Here is a 19,309-nt window from a genome sequence, read left to right on the forward strand (position 1 = left end):
TGATGACCTGAGCTGAAGGCAGACAATCACTGAGCCACCCAGGCATCCCTTTTTATTTGTATCCAAATCAAATGGCCATAAAACATTCCCAATATCTCCTTCAGATGAATCTCACTGTGTATCTCATTATGCTCTAATACCACACCAACTCTGTTACAGATTTCACTTTGCCTCAAATTAGAGCTACTCAGATGTTTGCTGCTTCCACCAGATTGTAAATCAAGTTATAGAACCTTGTAATTCTGAATCTCTGCAGTGCCTAGCACAGTGCTAAAATGACTGCTGGATAAGTCAATGAATGAATTAACCAGGATGTCACTGACATGAGGCAGAATCCATTCAGGGCTATGAAATGCTCATGCCAAATACTTAACAAAGTTATGGGAATATCTAGAAAGCAGGGCATATAGGAAAGGTACTCAGAGAGTAACACCTTTAAATTGAAATCAAGATCAACAGGCACACAAAAAAAAAAACCCCACAAAAAAATCACAAAAGCTAAAAGGGAAGTAAATATGAAATTAGGAAGAGCTCAGGGAAAAAAAAGATCAAAGAGAAGAATTAAAATGAGATTTCCTATATGCATCTTTTGTTTTCTTGCTCTATCTTTAGAGCAACTAGTGAAAATTTTCTGCCTAATTTTTACTTACTTTAGATAGAGGCACATTTTATACTGCAGTCAGTTTTTCTTCTGTCAATTATAAAAGCAGCAGTAATACACTTTAGAAAAGCTTTTGTTTTCAATATACATAACTGTCAACTCTTAAAAAAAAACACTTTTTGAAAGTAAAATTTACAGTCTGATTTAATTTAAACTTACCTTTTATATTCCAAGGCTAGCACTGATTACTACTGAATTAAGGCTGTGTAGCCCGAGAAATATGAACAGTAACACTAGAATAAATAAATTCAACTATCTGACAGACTGTCTTGGAAATGAAGGTAAATAGAATTTCTTAAAACTACAGCTGAGAACAATATGATGAGTGAACCTAACATAGTTCAAGCAAAGGTTATGGGATTATCCATTAAGAACTTTATATGAAAATATTACCTTGGACAGTTAAATGGCAGTCTATGAACAACATCTTATAGCCCTACAGGAATAAACTTATCCTATTTGAAAATGCTGGCAAATAAGTAAATGTGCATGGACATGGTAACATTATTTCTCTAACATTCATATCACATCTGTGACCTATTATATTTCCAAAGTAGGCAACTACCATTAACAGATTTCCTTTGCTAAGAAAACACGTTCCAGATTTAACATATATTCATTCAAATATTATTTTAAAAGGGCTCAAAGAGTTAACTCTCTAAAGATTATTGCTTCAAGTTAATTCATGATTTAGAGGTTAAAAACTTTTATCTACTGACAGTTATTTTCAAATGAACAATTTTATCTCAGATTACTTCTTTTCTGAAAGAAGTATTTTAAAGACTGAGAAATTAATACTTTAAAAACTCAGCCACAGCAAAATTGGTTAGTTTAATAATCCAAATTAACTCAGTATTATTTTCTAAGAATGCACATGTAGAGAAGTTTCAACCTAACTTCTATAGTTTCCTACTTCTTACACATTAAAACAGAAATGAGAAAGCCAAAGTTATGGGACAGTGAGTTAGTACAAGATTTTCGTGAGTTATGACGAAAAATTTGATTTTATTGAACATGACAAAATACTGCTTTTCTAATTTATGGCTTTTTAAAAAATTGCAAATGTTATGGCATTCAGTGATACACTCTAAAAATCCATGGAGTTTAATATTTTTAAAAGTATTTCTAGAATGTTTGTATATTTGTAATCATTTTAGTTTTTGTTGGAGGATGATTTGCAAATGTGTCTGCAGTAGATTAGTAAGTTTGATTTTACAACCAAAATTTTCTTTGCTATAATGTAGTCTTATAGATTAAAGCTTTGCTAAAATTAAGATTCTGGCATTTAAGTTTTAGTGTACACTTCGTGAAAACATATAAATATAAATTCAGTTTACTATATTTTGGTTTGCATATTATATATGTATTTCCTATTTTCTATTCAATTTTAAATGGACATATAAACAGTACTTCTGGCTTTGTAATCATATAATAACCAGGTTAAACACTAAATGGACTTGGTAACAACATCTTGGTAACAGAAAACATTTAAGTATATGGGGAGAGGAAATTAAAAAAGGGAAATTAAAATTATAGGACGTATGTATTTACTACATATATGACATTATTATTAACTCCATAGGGAAAAAGAAGGCAGGCTAACAGGCCTAATCTATAGTATATTTTATTCAAATTCAAATTTGTTTGTTAGGAGTATGAACTTTGAAGCCGGACTGCCAGAATGCCTATCTCAACCACTCACTAATTATGGGAATCGGAGCAAACTGCTAATCTTTGTGTGTCCCAGTTTCTAAACCTATGAAGTGAGGGACAATAAGAATAACTACATTTAGGGATAATGTGAGGATTAACTCACAAAGGCTAAGAATGATGCCTGGCACTTCATACATATTCACGAAATGGTTAGTGATTAGTATCCATATGCATCAGACAACCTTTTGGGTTCCCGGCATTGAGACAATTTCATTTTAAGCCATAGTATTTCATGTGTTTTTGCTACAAAATATATGGAGAACTGTAGCAATTAAGGTGGAATCTTAAGTAATTACTTTTAAACTAATAACTTTGTAAATATTTATTCCTATCACAGGAACTACCCCCAAAATATGTAGGCATTTTTATAGTGGAGCCCAATTCCTATAGGGAAAGCAAATAGTGGTAGGAAAAAACAGCTAATATCTTCTATCAATACCAATCACATAAAAAGACCCCTGGTGTAAGTATCCTTAAGACTTTAAGGATTTCAGCAAGCATATCTTTTTAGAAAAGTCTCCTTAATGGCCTACATCGTAATAATTAACTGAAAGTAGCCCTACAAATTCATGAAATTACCAACTGATAATTTTGTTCTTCCCTAAGCTATTGAATGGTTCAGTAGAAAAACAAGAATTTCCAAATGGCATTCACCTTGGAGGCTACTGAAACAGCCTAAATTTACTAAATAATACCTAAAACACAACAATGAGCATCTTATTTCCTAAAAATACACACATGGCAAAACACAGGCATCACTTAAATATAAGGAAATAATATGAGTACTGCTCGATTAGCTCACTGCTAACATACTAATTAATTTCCAATTAGTTTAGCTTTGTAGTTTTCCCCATCATCACTCTACTGAAATAAGACATGTAAGATAGCAATGTTTCACAAAAGATGTTTTTACTGCATAACCTATAGAATCACAGTTAAAAAGTATAAACAGACAGATTGCATATACACAAGGATTCAAGGGAAACATCACCTAAGGGACTTTAATCCTTTGAGAAAACAACTCATTCTCATTATTTGTGGATCATTTTTTCCCTCACAAATAGCTGTAAGAGAAAAGTGATTTATATTCTGTTGGTATTTAGTAAGGAAATACTAACGCTTCCTGGTGCATTCCTGGTTCTTTATTTTAGGGGGATGAATTCTTTTTTGAGAGAAACATATCTGAGTTTTAATTAACTCTGTTTAGTCTCTTATTCACCACCCTGCTTCCCTCTTTTGGGCCACTGGCTAAGACTAAAATAAAAAAACATTATTACATTGATAAGCCAGACAGCTCACATCTGGACTAAGGTCACTATCTCAAACCACATTTGAGGCTACCAGCACTAGAGGCAACTTACTTACTTACTTTCTGAAGTTTAAACTGTAGTTGGAAAGAATCTAGGTTGTACCCATTCATGAAAAGGTTTACATAATAAATGAAAAAAACAAAAGCTGGGCGTCAATTTCTTCCACCAAAACTAACAAATAATTGCAAGAATTCAACTGTCCTGCACAAATTGCATTACAAGGTAAACAGTCCTAGTTGATGAAGGAAAACTCTATAAAGATTTTCAACTAATTAATGTAGAGAAATATGTCAATTAGGGGGGAAAGGCAACATTTGCAAACACCAAATGAAATAATTAAGGCACCAATCACTGGTGGAAACTCAAACCATTAGTAGAAAAATATAATGGAAAGATCAGAATGTCACCACCTGAACCACAATCTGTCTTAAAGCAACACTCAATGTGGGATAACCAGATGTTTTATGTTTCCAATTAAGATACAACATGAAACACAAGAACACCTACTATAAAGTATTCCTGCTTGAAAAAAATGTAACAGGACATAAATCTAATCAAGCTTTTGAAGCGAACTTCTGGTCTACATAAAATATGCAGTGGATGGAGGAACAAGTTAAGATGACACTACAAAGAAACAGCCACACCAATCAAGTTTGTAGGACTTTCCCCAAATTTCTAGGTTTCTTCATTAAGTCAATGGAATGGAGAGGGTGGGGATGAAGGGAGATGACTACCACAGATTTAGAGTCTTAGGAAAAGTAACAACCACAAGGAATCTATGGCCCTTGAGAAGATCCTATTCTGAACAAATCAAGTCTTAAAATATGTTGAGACAATTGGGGAAATTTGAAGATGGATTGGGTATTCAGTGACATTAAGAAATCACTGTCAAATTTGATGAGTGTGATAATCATATTATGGTTTGATAAGAAAATGTCATTATTAAAAAAAAGAAAATGTCATTATTTTAAAGATATTATGATAATGTTTGAGATGACATGACATGATGTCGAGGATTTGCCTCAAAATACAATAGAAAAAATGAGCAGATAAAAGATAAAACAAGTGTAAAAACTACTAAATTGAGATGAATGTAGGATTCACTACATTAGTATATGACTGAAATCTTTCATAGTAAAAAGTTTAAAATTACTACGCAAATAATCCATTCAAAAGTAACAAAGAAAACCAAAGATTTCAGAAACCACTTAAAAATAATTTTTAAAAAATATTTAAGTTTACGTGTTAATCTTATAACACATAGAGAAAAAACAAATCAATTTAAAGCTAAACAATATTCCATTAGAACAATTATACCAAGATATATTTGGCATGAATTAACAGTATTAACATACTATTTAATCGCTATGAAGAGTGTTTTTTTGAGAACACCATTAACATTGCTAAAAAGCTAAAATTTACCATCTAAAAATTACGAACTTTTCTCTATAGCAGTAATTATCAGCTCCCATTACACAGTAAAAGCATCTTGAGATCTTAAGAAACTATGGACTGCTAGGACTCACTCCACATGATTCTCAGCCTGGTGATGTACAGAAAAACCTGAGACACTGTTTCTATAGAATTACAGATTTACCTTAATGAACAAATGTTTGTAATATCTGTTCTCAATTATTATTTAAGATCAACAGATTTCTCATGAAAAATTTGGTCTGCCTTTCTGTTAAGGTCATATGATGAGATACCTTGCTCTTACTTTATTCAACTCAAAATGCATAGAAAGTTCTAACATTAAGTATTCTTTGTACACATTATCTTTCTTAATTTTTAAAATGTAGACAACATGAGCATGAAAAATTACTTCTAGCACTTCTCTAAAATCGATCCACCCCTTAATAAGCTATACTTCTTAAACATGATAAAATGATCATAGTAATGATGTCTCAATTTATAAATCTCAAGGATTTTTATCACTTTGTTCTATGAAGTAGAATACGTGAATAACTAATAGTTGGCCGGGTTTGTGATTATGTATTTAGATGTCAGATTTCTAATTAATAACAAAGCACTCAGTCTTCCTTCTTGAAAAAGTTACATTTTCTGAAACACGGTAATCCCTAGTAATAAAAGAAAAAGAAGAGGAGCCAGGTATAAAGGCTAGTCTTAAGAAATTACTGTGTAAAACAAATCAATTAAAATGTACTATATTGATTCCAAATTCAGTCAAGTTCTCAGATATAAAAATTATACAAGGTAAAGGAAATTCCCCCAAATATTTGCAGAAAAGGAGGACCATCTAGTACTTGTGTTCTTAAGAATCTTTGAAATAAAGAGAGACAGCTAGCTATCAATTATTTTATTTTGAACAAGTACTGTTTGAAGAAGACTCAGCAGGAAATGGATCCAATGATACTAGTTGGTTGTATGTCAAAGTCACCTGACTTATTAAATATCATTGGAGGAAAATAAACATAGGAAAAATTTAGTTACCACTCCAGAAGGCTATTAAAAGTAATATTGGAGGTCTTTATAAACGGTGCTTGAAAACAACTTTTAAAAAAGGCAAAATATAAGTGGTTCCTAATAAAGATCACAATATCCACAAATGTGTGGGGGAAAAAAGTTAACTTCAAGTCCTATAAATGGGTATTTTTGGATTGAGATAAATTATTTCAAAATAACTCATCTATAAGCTGGCGTCTAAAATACTGTGAATCAAGTTGAAGACTCAGCTCATATGAAATATGTATATCCTTAATACACATTTTACATATATTGTATATCCCAAAAACCTAGACAACCAATTCAGAGACGTGTAAATGTCTAATAAGAATTTAAAAATTTAAAAATGTCTAATAAGTTAGCTCATAAAAGTTAAATAATAAAACTTGACACATTCCTATTCCTATCAAATTAATATTCTAAGCAAATCAAAAAAAATAGGGGATCCCTGGGTGGCGCAGCAGTTTGGTGCCTGCCTTTGGCCCAGGGCGCGATCCTGGAGACCCGGGATCGAATCCCACGTCGGGCTTCCAGTGCATGGAGCCTGCTTCTCCCTCTGCCTATGTCTCTGCCTCTCTCTCTCTCTCTCTCTCTCTCTGTGTGACTATCATAAAAAAAAAAAGAAAAAAAAATTTTTAAAAATGACAAATATTTGAAAAAAAAAAAATCAATGCTGGTAGGCAAAAAAGTAGAATGGCCAGCCTCAAATACCATACTAGTTTAATATCATCTTTCCAGAAAGAAATTTACAGTAAGAATCAGGAGCCTTTAACATTTTCTTTGACCCAATAACAAAAAAGTTATGTACAGGGTATTTGTCACAATGCCACATATATTAATAAAACGTCTGGAAGTAAAAGTACTTTCAAAAGTATTACAGATCCACCAGCATGCTAGATAGCTATTAAAATTATTTTTCAAAAAAATTCTTACTAAAATAACAATTACAATAAAACACAGAACTAAGCTTACAGAGTGATTTTTAATTTGTACAAAAATACGTATTTGCATAGAAAATAAGAGGAAAAAATGGTTACCTCTTTTAAATTATCAAAACTACCAGAGTCCATACCATTATTTGATTTTTGAAACTTACAACTCACCTATCATTCAAAAGATATCTGGGGATACTTAGTATAAAAACCTGGTTATCACAAGATGCAAAACCATTAAAACAGGTAAATGATGAAGTCATTTAGTAAAGGAAGGTGAATTCACATATCTTCACCACACAACGTTTTCTCTTTAATCAGAGTGCAGAAACAAGATATATTAAAATATTCAAAATAGAGCTAGAAGATGAAGACAAATTTATTAAGTAGTGAACAACTTAACTCATGCTTTTAGTGCAAAACATGCAGAACACCTGAAAAATGAATGATAAAAGTATAGAGAAGATACAAGTTAATTATGCCAGGGCTTCATAATCTTTTATGAAAAAGACATTTATTTCATTATTACTTAAAAAAAAAATAAAAATCTCACCAGGGCCATGAAATTGCAAGGAAAACAGTGATGAATTCCCTAGAAGAATCCAGCTGACTTCTAACCAGGACTCTACCCAGAATCCAAACACACGCAGCTTATCTAACTATACGTAAATGGGCACAAAACTCTGTAGAGTCCAAAAAGTGATTATTATGATCCTGTGCTTGATGCTAGCTGAATTTCTTGACATTTTATACTTAAGTTGTTTAAGGAGTTGGATGTGCATTTTTAAACTTCTCAGAAACTAGACATAAAATCTTGATGTCATCTACATTAAGGATTAAATAATTTATCTCTCCAGCAGAACTACTGCGCCTAGTAGAATGCCTAGATCTAAGAGTTATTCAATAAATGTTGATTTTTTTCTCTTCTGTAAAATAATTTCTATTTGTAAATAACTTAAGAATCTACAAGCAAGTAAGAATTACAAAGATCTTGTTATCACTCATTGTCTCACTCTTGACTTTACCTTTAAAAATGGTACACTATGAAATAGTCAACTTAACAAGCCAAGTTGAGGGAATAAAGGCTTAAACTAAGCCCACACAGTATAGAAATTCTGTCAGAAAAGAATGCTAAAGAATCTGTTAAAATCATGATAAACAATTATGGCTTGTGCTAGATATATCAGAAAATTAGAAAAGAGCCAGTTTTTTCTCAAGTTACCAGAATTAATTCTGAGTATCAATTGCTTCTCTTGTGCATCAGGTGTCTTTGTTCATGGATGTATCACTTACATTACTACATATTTACAACAGATAGCAGAACTGTTACATATCTACAGTAAATATATATCTACTTCCAAGAATTACTTCATTATAAGATGGTTTTTCTTTATCTGACTGAGGTATATAAACTGAACTGTAAGAACTAGTTTGTAATTCATCAATCTTGGGTTCCATATGGACAGAAACTGATTTAAACATAATCTTACACATGTCAGAAATCAAGAATTTCCCAAACACAGCAAATAAAACTGTAAAATTTCATCTTGTTATAAATCACTTTACTCATATAACTTGCAAAAAATAACATTTTCTCTTATTCTTTCTTCATCTCGACTCGATCAACCAGTAGTTAAAAATTTTTGCATTGTTTTTCGTGTGTGTGTGTCTGTGTGTGTGTGGTGAGTCAAATCCACTGGAGAACAAAGTGAAATATAAATGGTTAAGACAAAAAAAGAGAAAACCAAAATAAATTTTATAGAAAATTCTTCCTAGTTTAAATTGCTTTTTAAGAGATAGGCTATAATATGTGTTGAAAAAAACCCTATGACTACTCCTGTTACGTTTGGTCTATTCACTTTTCATTGCTTCTATGCACTGCTAAATTAAAACAATCAGATTATCCTTAAAGAATATGCACAGAGGCTAGACCTAGGCTCAGACCTAGACAGTCTGACATCAAGTTCAACGTGAAATAAACTCAACAGTATTTCTTCTCTAGAACTTTTCTTCTTTCATTTTGGGAGAAAAAAATGAGGACAGTGAAAGGAATACAGCTGACAGAATTTTCATAACATTTTAGGTTTTTCTCCCAACAGCATTCATATGCCTCTTATCTAAAAAAATAAATAAAACCCAACAATTTGCTAAATTACAAAGTGAGGGATTCATTATACTTACTGGAGTTTAACAGGCACTTTCCCATTTGGCAAAATGGGAGAAAAGTGGTATAGACAATAAAAATCATACCTAAGAGGGAGGTCTCCTTGGCAAATGCTGCAGCAATAGCTGGGTCCAATGCAGGTTGTCCATCCCCAGATGGAAGATCAGGTCGAGTATAATCCCTACTTTTATCATTGTTGTATTTTACATTCAAATTCACAAGTTTGGAAAAATCAATCCTTAGGGTACAGCAAGCATTATAAATATTCTGACCATCTAGGGCCTGTAAAAGTGAATAAAGTATATCAGCAGTCTTAAGGAATGAAAATTATCAAGAAACAGGACTTTGACAATAAAACCCAACAATGAAGACCTGCACATAAAAAACACCAGGAAAGGGATCAAATAGCATGTATCATTATTATCCCAGCTGTACATGTATCTGTTTCCACAAATACTATCTTCTTTAAATAGAAATGCTACTTTAAAATACAACCAGTTAAGCACATATACTAAAGCTTTTAATTAAAAAAAATCTGCAAATAATTTGATTTAATAAATAAGGATAACAAATACAGTCAGTCCTACAAGAGTTGTACCATAATGGTCTGCATAATACTTTATTATACATACATATTTTTTGCTGGATGGCAGTACTTAGAAAAATTGGTATAATTTTATATGGTAACTTTTGTTTGATGCCACATTTTATGAAGTGCTTCAAGCCAAATATATCACTATAATGCATAAGAGCAATTCCCATGAAATGGGGCAGAAACTATTATTTCATTGAGATGTCCACCTAATCAAAACTTGTTGAATTAGAAAATGTAACATCATCCCAGAAAAGCTTAGGAATAGAAGAGTGCAAACTCTAGAGCTGAAAGCCTATAGTCAATTAGGTCATCTTGAACAAGTTACTTAACCTCTCTGAATCTCAGGATCTATCTTAATCTAGAAAACAGAGGTAATAATGGCTGCCATAATCCCCACAGAGTTACCTTGAGGATTAAATAAAAGATGACATATGCAAAAGTACAATGTGAGTTATAAGACATATTCTACTGTTATTATTATGGGGTTTTTTCCTGCTCCTATATAATCACCATTTCTACTCTGGCTGGATATAAGACTAGAACAAACTAAAGAACAAGGGAATATATTGTTAATTTTTCATTAGAATAAACATTTACTGTATAAGACAATTCAGAAATGAAGAATATGTTTAGCTCTATAACCCACGTTGAAAATGAAGCAACAGATCTTCTGATTAAATATCAAGAGATTAAGCTTGATGTTTACATAGACCAAGATCCATTAGGTATATAAATCTAGAACAATATTATTTTAATAGTAGATCAACATTCTTTTGCAAGACCTTTTTAGAGATTGGACTAAAATACAGAATACGAATCTTAGGACAAATTCAAGAGATTGTTGAATATTTCCCTCCAACCCTAATACTTCCATTGTTAATCTTTTCCTGAGTTGTTATTCTCTTATAAAGCAAAATGCTAGGGGGAAATATCTTCCAATTAACTAAAATTAATTGCCAAAAACTGTAATATATAATAAGAGTTTGGTTGGTTCTATCCCTCAAGCTGCCTTTACATAGCACTTTCAAAAACAGAGTACTGGGGTCCCACCCCCAAAGATTATGATTTCTTAGTTCAGGATATCTTAAGAGTCCCATTAGATGCATATGTATATATGCATATCTATATATAGATGCAATCTATAGGACAAGAACCTAGGTGAGCTCTGGATCATACTCTGAAGGACACTATAAATTCTCTTTACCAAAATGTAAAGGTACATTTTGTCGGCTAACTGAATTCCCAGTGCTTATTTTTCATCTTCCATTCATTTGGAACAATTGCCACTAGAAAAGTAGAGGTAGGCTTGAGATTCTCTTTCTAAACTTGTATACTTTGCCTATAATTTTATATAACCTCCACCATTTTAACAAGCATAAAAATGTAGCAACTGAACTACAAAGTTTAGAACCAACCCATTTCATTATATACTGAGATCCACAAGGATGACTGCAAAACGAGAAGACATCTGTAGCAGAGCAGATGCTGGAAGAGTTGTGACACGGGATGAAAGTTCTAAGTGCTATACACTGCACTATGTTCTAGGAATACAGCAGAGCAAAGAACAAAGCAGACAAGGTACTCACTCTTACATAACTTAGAGTAAAACAAAAAATACAGACAAGTAATTATAAATAAATTTAATGTGTGGTAGCGAGAACTAAGAAAGGAAGGGCTATGATGTAGTTAGAAGTTTACGAAGACCTCTCTGAGATGTGTAAACCTCAAAGACAAAAGTTGGAGATAAAAAACCAAAGAGAAAGCAGAAGCAAATGGAACATGAGGCTGTAAGTCTGAGAAATTAGAGAAAAAACAGCACATGCAATCTATTTTAAAAAGTCCAATATAGTAAAAGGTGAGACAAGCTGAGGATAGATGAAGAGTTTTGCAAGCCTTGTTAAGGAGTAAGGACTTTATACTAAGGAAAAAGTCACTGAAGGGCACTGAGAATGAAGTTACAGAACTTTAAGTTGAGATCATTCTTAGTATTCTGTGGAAAAAACAGGTGTGGGCTAAGAAGTAAAAGTTGTGAGCGAAGTCAGAAGACCATTGAAATAAGGATTTAAAAGATGATGGCTTGTATTAGGGCTTTACTCAAGCTGATTCATGAACTAGCAGCCCAAACCTATCCGCATGAAGATAAGGAGTCTATGTCAGCATATATATCAATATCACACTAAACACATCATAGCTAGAAGCATGCAGACTTGTATTTTGGCAAAAGCTCCTGGTAACATCAGAGACTAGCACTTTGAAGAACACCTGGCTTAGACTAGAGTGGTGGCAAGAGCTGAGAGACGAAAGAATAGATTCAAAAGAAATTGATGATAAGAATCAGTAAAATTTGGTGATAGGCTGAAAGAAAGAGGAATAAAAAGTCATGTTTTCTGGCTTGTTACTGACATAGAATTTGGTACCCTGGGAACACCACAGGTGAGGCAGGATTTGTTTTGGGGTGGTGGGGCGGGGAGGCCAGGGAGGGTAAGTGACAGGAGTTGAACACACGAAGTTTGAAGGTGCCTAATGGTTCACTAAGTTCCTAGTCTGAGTCTCTTAGGATATAACACTAGAGAATCATGTCAAAGGCACTGTCAGAGTCACAAAGGTGTGACTCAGCTGCGGGAATAGATGAAGTCCCCCAGGCAGAAGGGAGGGATATGATAAGACATAGAGAGGTGGAATATATCCAGTTGATAAGTGTTAAAGACCTGGAGAAGAGACAATTTTAAGAAAGAGAATGGCTTACAGTGTCAAAAGTTACCTAGAGGTTAGGGATGATAAGAACTGAATTCATTAAACTGAATAATGCTTTTTAGATTTTCCTACTGTAGTGATCACTGATGACACTGGAAAAGAACAATTTGGGAAAAGGGGGTTGAAACCAAATTATAGTAGGTAGAGAAATAAAAAGAAGTATAAACAGCAAACAAAGAGAGCTTATTTAGTAAATCTGGCTATAAATGAAAAGAGAGAAGAAAGGGTGATAGATGGAGAAAGATGTGGAACTCAGGGTAAATTCAATTACAGTGAAGGAGATATAAGGATACTTAAAACACTGGTGAGAAATAGCCAACAAAGAGAAAAATATAAGAGAAAGAAGGGATGATAGTGCAAAGTCTTTTGGAGGGCAGAAGAGAACAGGATCTGGTATTTACTGGTCTTAGAAATATCTATGCCTTTTATTAGAAGAGAAAGATAGGTGTGATATAATTAGATTTTGTGAGAAAAGCTAATGGGAGTTTCCATCTGATAGTTTCTATTTTTCCTGAGAAGCAGTACACAAGGTCATAAGGGGAGTAAGAAAAGATTTGGTGGAATGAGAATTTTCTGATATAGTCATTGTGAAAATTGGGACAGCATGAGGACTGGTGAAATGTGGTAAGATTTTTCAAGTACAGTAGAGGGCCAAGTCTAGTTGTGGTTGATGCTGATGAATTTCAACTGGTACCAACTGCTAGATTATATGACATTCTCTAGGTATACTCAACAGTCCATATATGGGCATGAAGAAAAATTACTACAGTCATCAAAAGTCTGTTTCAACAAAGTGTCAGGGTTACAAGATAATGGAGCAAGCAAGTTTGGGAAATAAACTTTTTTCCTTCTCTAGTAAGTGAAATAAAGTTGAGTTCAGATACCAGAATAGCTAATTAATTAATATCAAACAATTACCTATTCTCTTGGAATTACAATGGTACATTTTTACAGAAAAGCCCTGAGTGTATTAATGTTCACAATACCTGATGTTTATTATCTGTACATAGAAGACGGAGTAAATGAAAACTTCAAACACCTGATAACATTAAAGTACAACCTTTTGTCATGATTACTGTAGATTACTTCAGACAAAACACACATATAAACTACTTTCCCCACTGAATTACAGCCCAAACACAGTGTAATTCCATTTCATTGATCCTTTACCAAATACTCTTCCCTCCGCATCAGAAAGGATGACAGAAAATATTCCACATTAAGACAAACATACACTATATTTTAAATATGTTGTGAAGTTGCAAAAAATGCCATAAAGATCATGACTTTTAGACTGTCTGCTACTGATCAAAGTTCATACCGCATGTATTTTGGTTACTCTTTAAATACATAAAATATTCTCCAAAGTTGGAGGACTGGGGCATGTAAAGAGAAATCATTATTTTTGGAAAAAAGAATTCCAAGTGTTAATGTATGCCTGAAAAGGAAAATATAATAAGATTAGATCATGTAACTTAAGAACCAGTGAGTAGCAACAGGCTGAAAATATGTCTCCCTTACACATAGTGTGTATTACGATTAGTAATTTAACCTCTTTAAATATTAGCTTCCCTTTGTAACAAAGGATAAATTCTTGTTCTGTTTACAACATAAAATATCAGGAAAAAATTGACATAACAGCACTTGCTAAACCATTTCAATTATGTCAATATTAACGGTACAGACTTTGTGCTATTTTTTGCTCCCCAAATGAGATTCTGAGGATGGAAACACAATGAAACAATCAAAGATGGTCTGGGTTCCATACAATCTATCTTAATCTAGAGGAAGCACTGAAGTATTACAGAACATAATTAGTCTGAAAATAAGAGTAAGAGGGAGAAAAAGAGGTAAGATAAAGGGCAAAAGATGATAAGTAAAGACAGTTGATGTAATGGTTTAACAATGAATATTTAATGGTTTAACAATGGAATAATCACAATGAAATAATATGACACAAGAAGTTAAACAGCTAGGGCAAAGGTAGAATTAAATATGATACAGAAACAGAAGATTAAGGCATTTAGAAGCAAAGATACGGTACGAAGTTTTGAAAGGTGGTCATGATGTGGGAACATAAGTTTACTTCTTTTAATAGTTTCTCACCCTCCATACATAATAAAAAATATGTATGTTGTAAATAAAAAGTAGACTAAGAACCATTCAGAACAGTGTTCTTTAAAAAAAAAAAAAAACCTTAAAAAGAATATTAAATATACCATAGTCTTAAATAAACTGAGAACCTATCATAACGTCTGAGCCATATGTGTGATGATATACTTTAGCCAAACGGTCTTGATAGCTAAATTAATTACTGGAAAACACTTAAAATCTTTACTAGTGTACATGCACAATTTAATCCTGCTATATCCTCAAGAGCTTAAAATTTCAGACCTAAATCAAATCAAAGTGCAAAATAACAGAAACCTGTATTACAGAAAACTACACATGTAACTATCCTTAAAAAGAAACACTATCACAAATATTAAGCTTTCCTAATAATATCTAAATGACACCAATTTGTGCCATCCATAAAGCTACATGGTATGTCAGTATTAATGACATTCGTGATATATAGCGTGTATATCTATCTGCCTTTGAAAAATATGGCTATAGTAAAAAAAAAAAAAAAAAAAAAAAAAATAGGGCTCCAGACTTACTAGTTTTGCTTGTTGAGCATTTACTGGATCACCATACTGGAGAAGAGCTTGAAACTGGTTATTTTTTGTAAATGTGATTATCTTCAATACAGCACCAAACTTAGAAAATATCTGTTAAAACATTAAAATCAAAGTATTATTTATCTACTGTATCATTATTTCTCCAGTTTATAGGTAAAGATGAAAATTAGTTAAACTTACTTGGTGAAGAACATCAAGTGTTACAGGGTAGTACATATTGTCAATAATTATTCTAAGCACTGGACTCTGGGCTGGAGTCACTGCACTCTCACTAACTGTGGTGCCACTAAGAGGAGTATTTGCTGTCTGGACAGCTGTCACAGCTTGAAGAACTGCTTGAGCACGCTGAAAATTGAAAGATAAACACTTCAGAAACATACTGAATTTTCACTTATACTTTTAGCTCATTTCTTTTCTACAACACATACAGATTAAACAAAATATAATGGTCAATAAATACTTTGAGCACCTGCCATGAACCAGGTATTATCTGTTTATAATTCAAGTAGTCTACTAATCTTTAATTCAAAACAATTATCTAGGGTTTGGAACCTTTATTGAACAAGCAAAGATAGGCAGTGTAGTTTATTTTCAAAAGAACAAAATATAGTTTGGCAAATTCACATAATCAGAAAATGTTTTAAAAAGAAACTTAAAAGTTTCTCTAAAGAGAACAATAAAACTTCAGTCTTACATTATTCACTACTCCATAAAAAAGGCACATAGTAAATCTCAGCAAGATAACCCAAAAAAACATTACCATAAGGCTTATTATTTCTAATATAATCTTAAGGGAGGAATATTCAGGATACATATTAAGTCTTTTTTCAGACTAGCGTAACTTCTAAGATACTGCTAATTAAACCAGGACAGATCAATTACTGTTGAAACACATCTTAATTTCTGAGATTTTAAAATGTGAAAAAATATACATACAGAATAGACTATTCCTACTGTGACAGATTGATAAGGAAATAATTTTTCTACCTATCTGGAGTCAAAAAAAACCTATATAATGGCAAATAATTATTAAACAACAATGACAAATACTGCTACATTGCTTTATAGTTTGAAAAAGCTGTATTGGCAGATGAATAGGAATATCAACTGAACACCATGATAGAATTAGGACAACACTTATGAAAACAAACAGTGCTCCCTTTGACAACACATTTGTTATGGTGGTAATCATTTTGCAATATATAAGTGTATCAAATCAATACATTATATCCCTTAAATTACACAATATATCCATTTTATCTCAATAAAGCTAGAAATAAAAAAGAAACAGTTCACTGAAATGACACATAACCAGGGGAATCACACAGTTTGGAATTCAGAGACCACATGCCCATCTGGTTAAACCTCATTATTTAAATGCTAAAGAAATAATTAGGCCTACAAATTTATATATTGGCTAAAATGACTCAAAGTATTTTAAGTAGTGTACTGCAATATTAATTACTTCATTAGTGGAGCATGTCCTTGAATATAGTTATCTGTTACTACAAAGAAATATCACAATTTAGGAAAACACTAACATCTCCTCTTTCAAATAATGGAATGACTGTCTTTCTGAAACAGGAATCACATGATCATGGTATGCTATTCAAATGGTACAAATGGTTGTTTCCTCTGCAACCCTATCACCCTGTCTGCTTTCCCCTAAACATTCCTCACCAATATTATCATGGGTATCCTTCCAGAGATACCATCTTCACATATGAGTAAATATGTATCTAGTCTATAAAAAGGATGTATACAAACTTTCTTCCCCAATACTATTGAACTTTCCTTCATCTTCTTTTTGGCTTAATAATTAGGTTCTCCATTATCAATAACAAATAGCTTTCTATTATTAACAAATAACAAATATCATTAACAAATAACTTTTCTGTATTTTTTTAATTGATGGAACAGAGTTGGCTTGCCAACCTAGATTTTAATTTGGCAAACCACATATATACACATATGAAAGGACACAAATCCTAAGTGTAAACATCACAAATTGGACATATCTGTGAAATGACTACCTAGATAAAAAAAGAACATTATCAAAACTCTAAAAGCCACATTCATGGTTTCTATCAGTTAAATAAATGGCGTCATATAGTATGTTTTACTTTCGTCTGGCTTATTTATTTATTTATTTATTTTTTGGTTTGGCTTCTTTCAATAAATATTATTGTTATGGTGTACATACATGTTTTGCAGGTACCAGCAGCTTGGTCAATTTTTTTTTTTTTTTTTTTTTGTATTCTAACAAATTCTAATGAATGAATATGCCACAGCATACCCTACTGCTGCTGAACATGTGGATCATTTCCAGCTTTGGACTATTATGTATTAGTGTTCCATGAACTTCTTCATACATATCTTTTGATGCACATTTGTATAACTAGGAGTAGATTCACTAAGTCAAAGAATATGTATATGCTCAGCTTTACTATATGTTTCAAGTTTTTAAACACAATTCTAAGAATTTACATTCCCAAATGTATATATGAAAGCTCCAGATTCTCCTTGTTACCAACACCTGGCATCATCCATCTTAATTTTAGCAATCTATTAGTACATGGTAGTATCTCACTGTGATTTTAATTTGTGTTAAGATTTCTTAATGCAAACCTAATCCAGTCTTTGTGGATCAAAATACAGCTTTCTGGAAGGAAACTAAAAGTGAGACCTGAAGATGTCTAGCAAATGGCTGTGTGAAATGTGAGTTGGAAAAATGGCACAAGGGCAGGCAGGTCATAATATTCCAGGAAAAATTAACATCACAGAAACACAGTGGTCCCAAAATACTAGAAGTAAGAGAAAGAATGTCAGGTTAGAAGAGTTACAATTACTTTTGGGTAGACGCATAGGCAAATATATAGCCAATAAGATAGAAATAGCCATCTTTTCTGGGGGCCTTTATCTTGAGCATGAAAAGGATCTATTGCAGGGGAGTAACTAAGTCAGATTTGTTTTACAAGGACATATGGGGGGAGGTAGAAAAGGAAAAGGGAGACAGTGGGGTGAAGAGAGAGGTACTAGGGAGAAAGAAATCAAGAGAGGAAAGTAAAGAAGTAGATGAGTATGAGAGCTATCATAGTAATATAGCCAAGAGGTGATAGTGTGTGTTTGAGCTATGCGAGTAGCAAGAACGATGATGAAAACTAGGCAGATACTAAGAAGAATAAATTGGTAAGACTTGGTAACTTGACAAAGGATCATGGAAGAATTCGTGGTTGACTCATATTTATTTGCCTCTGTTATGAAAGCCCATGAAAATGCCTATAAATGAGGTGATGGGGATTAAAGAGTACACTTATGATGAGCACTAAGTATAAAATTGTATAAAATTGTTGACTCACTATACACCTGAAACTAGTATAATACCATATATTAACTATACTGGAATTGAATTAAAAACACCCATTAATGAATATAAAATGGAATAAACCCAAATATTGAATAGAAAGAGTGTTGTCATCAGCTGAGAATACTTTTATCAAAATACTGGTATACAGAAAATGAATGGAAACAAATGAGAAGACACAATGAACACATAGCAAACAGGGTCTGCACTGACAGTTACATGAGTGACATTAGAATCTGGCAGTCACAAAGGGCAGAGGGGGAAAATAAAAGGGTTAATGGAAAGTCTACGTAATGAGCAACAGGTAAACTGCTGCCTCCCCACCCCACCCCCATCATCTCTCTCTCCCCTTTAACCATTAAAAAACAAAAACAACAAAATGCTCCCTTTAAAAGAAACAGGAATTCTAAAGGGAGTTTTACTGACCCAGAATAAGGACCTTTTTTGGTATTTGGAGAATCCCAGCTTAATATCCAAACTCATTACTTTACTGTAATAAAAGCCTACCAGTCCAAACAGTAAAACTTAACTATCCATTCTGAAATATGAACAGACTACTGGGGGGGAGAAGGGATAGACAGATGGATATACAAGACAAACATAATAGCTAACACTGAAGAAAATAAGATAATTAACATATAGTATCTTTTAAAATATTGTTAATTAGTACCT

The 19,309-nt window shown here is 32.6% G+C and overlaps 1 protein-coding gene across 4 annotated transcripts in view; it reads right to left on the reverse strand.

Annotated features, from left to right (window-relative positions):
* Window positions 1–19,309, reverse strand: part of PTBP2 (polypyrimidine tract binding protein 2) — an 84,131-nt gene that overhangs the window by 16,982 nt on the left and 47,840 nt on the right. For all 4 annotated transcript variants that reach the window (XM_038541248.1, XM_038541247.1, XM_038541246.1 and 1 more), the window contains exons 6-8: window positions 15,454–15,618; window positions 15,253–15,363; window positions 9,330–9,525 (exon numbers count right to left, since the gene is read on the reverse strand). In XM_038541248.1, coding sequence (XP_038397176.1) covers window positions 9,330–9,525; window positions 15,253–15,363; window positions 15,454–15,618 — 472 coding nt within the window. The remainder of the gene's footprint in view (window positions 1–9,329; window positions 9,526–15,252; window positions 15,364–15,453; window positions 15,619–19,309) is intronic.

This window comes from Canis lupus, chromosome 6 (genome assembly GCF_011100685.1).
Source record: "Canis lupus familiaris isolate Mischka breed German Shepherd chromosome 6, alternate assembly UU_Cfam_GSD_1.0, whole genome shotgun sequence".
NCBI classification, from domain to species: domain Eukaryota; kingdom Metazoa; phylum Chordata; class Mammalia; order Carnivora; family Canidae; genus Canis; species Canis lupus.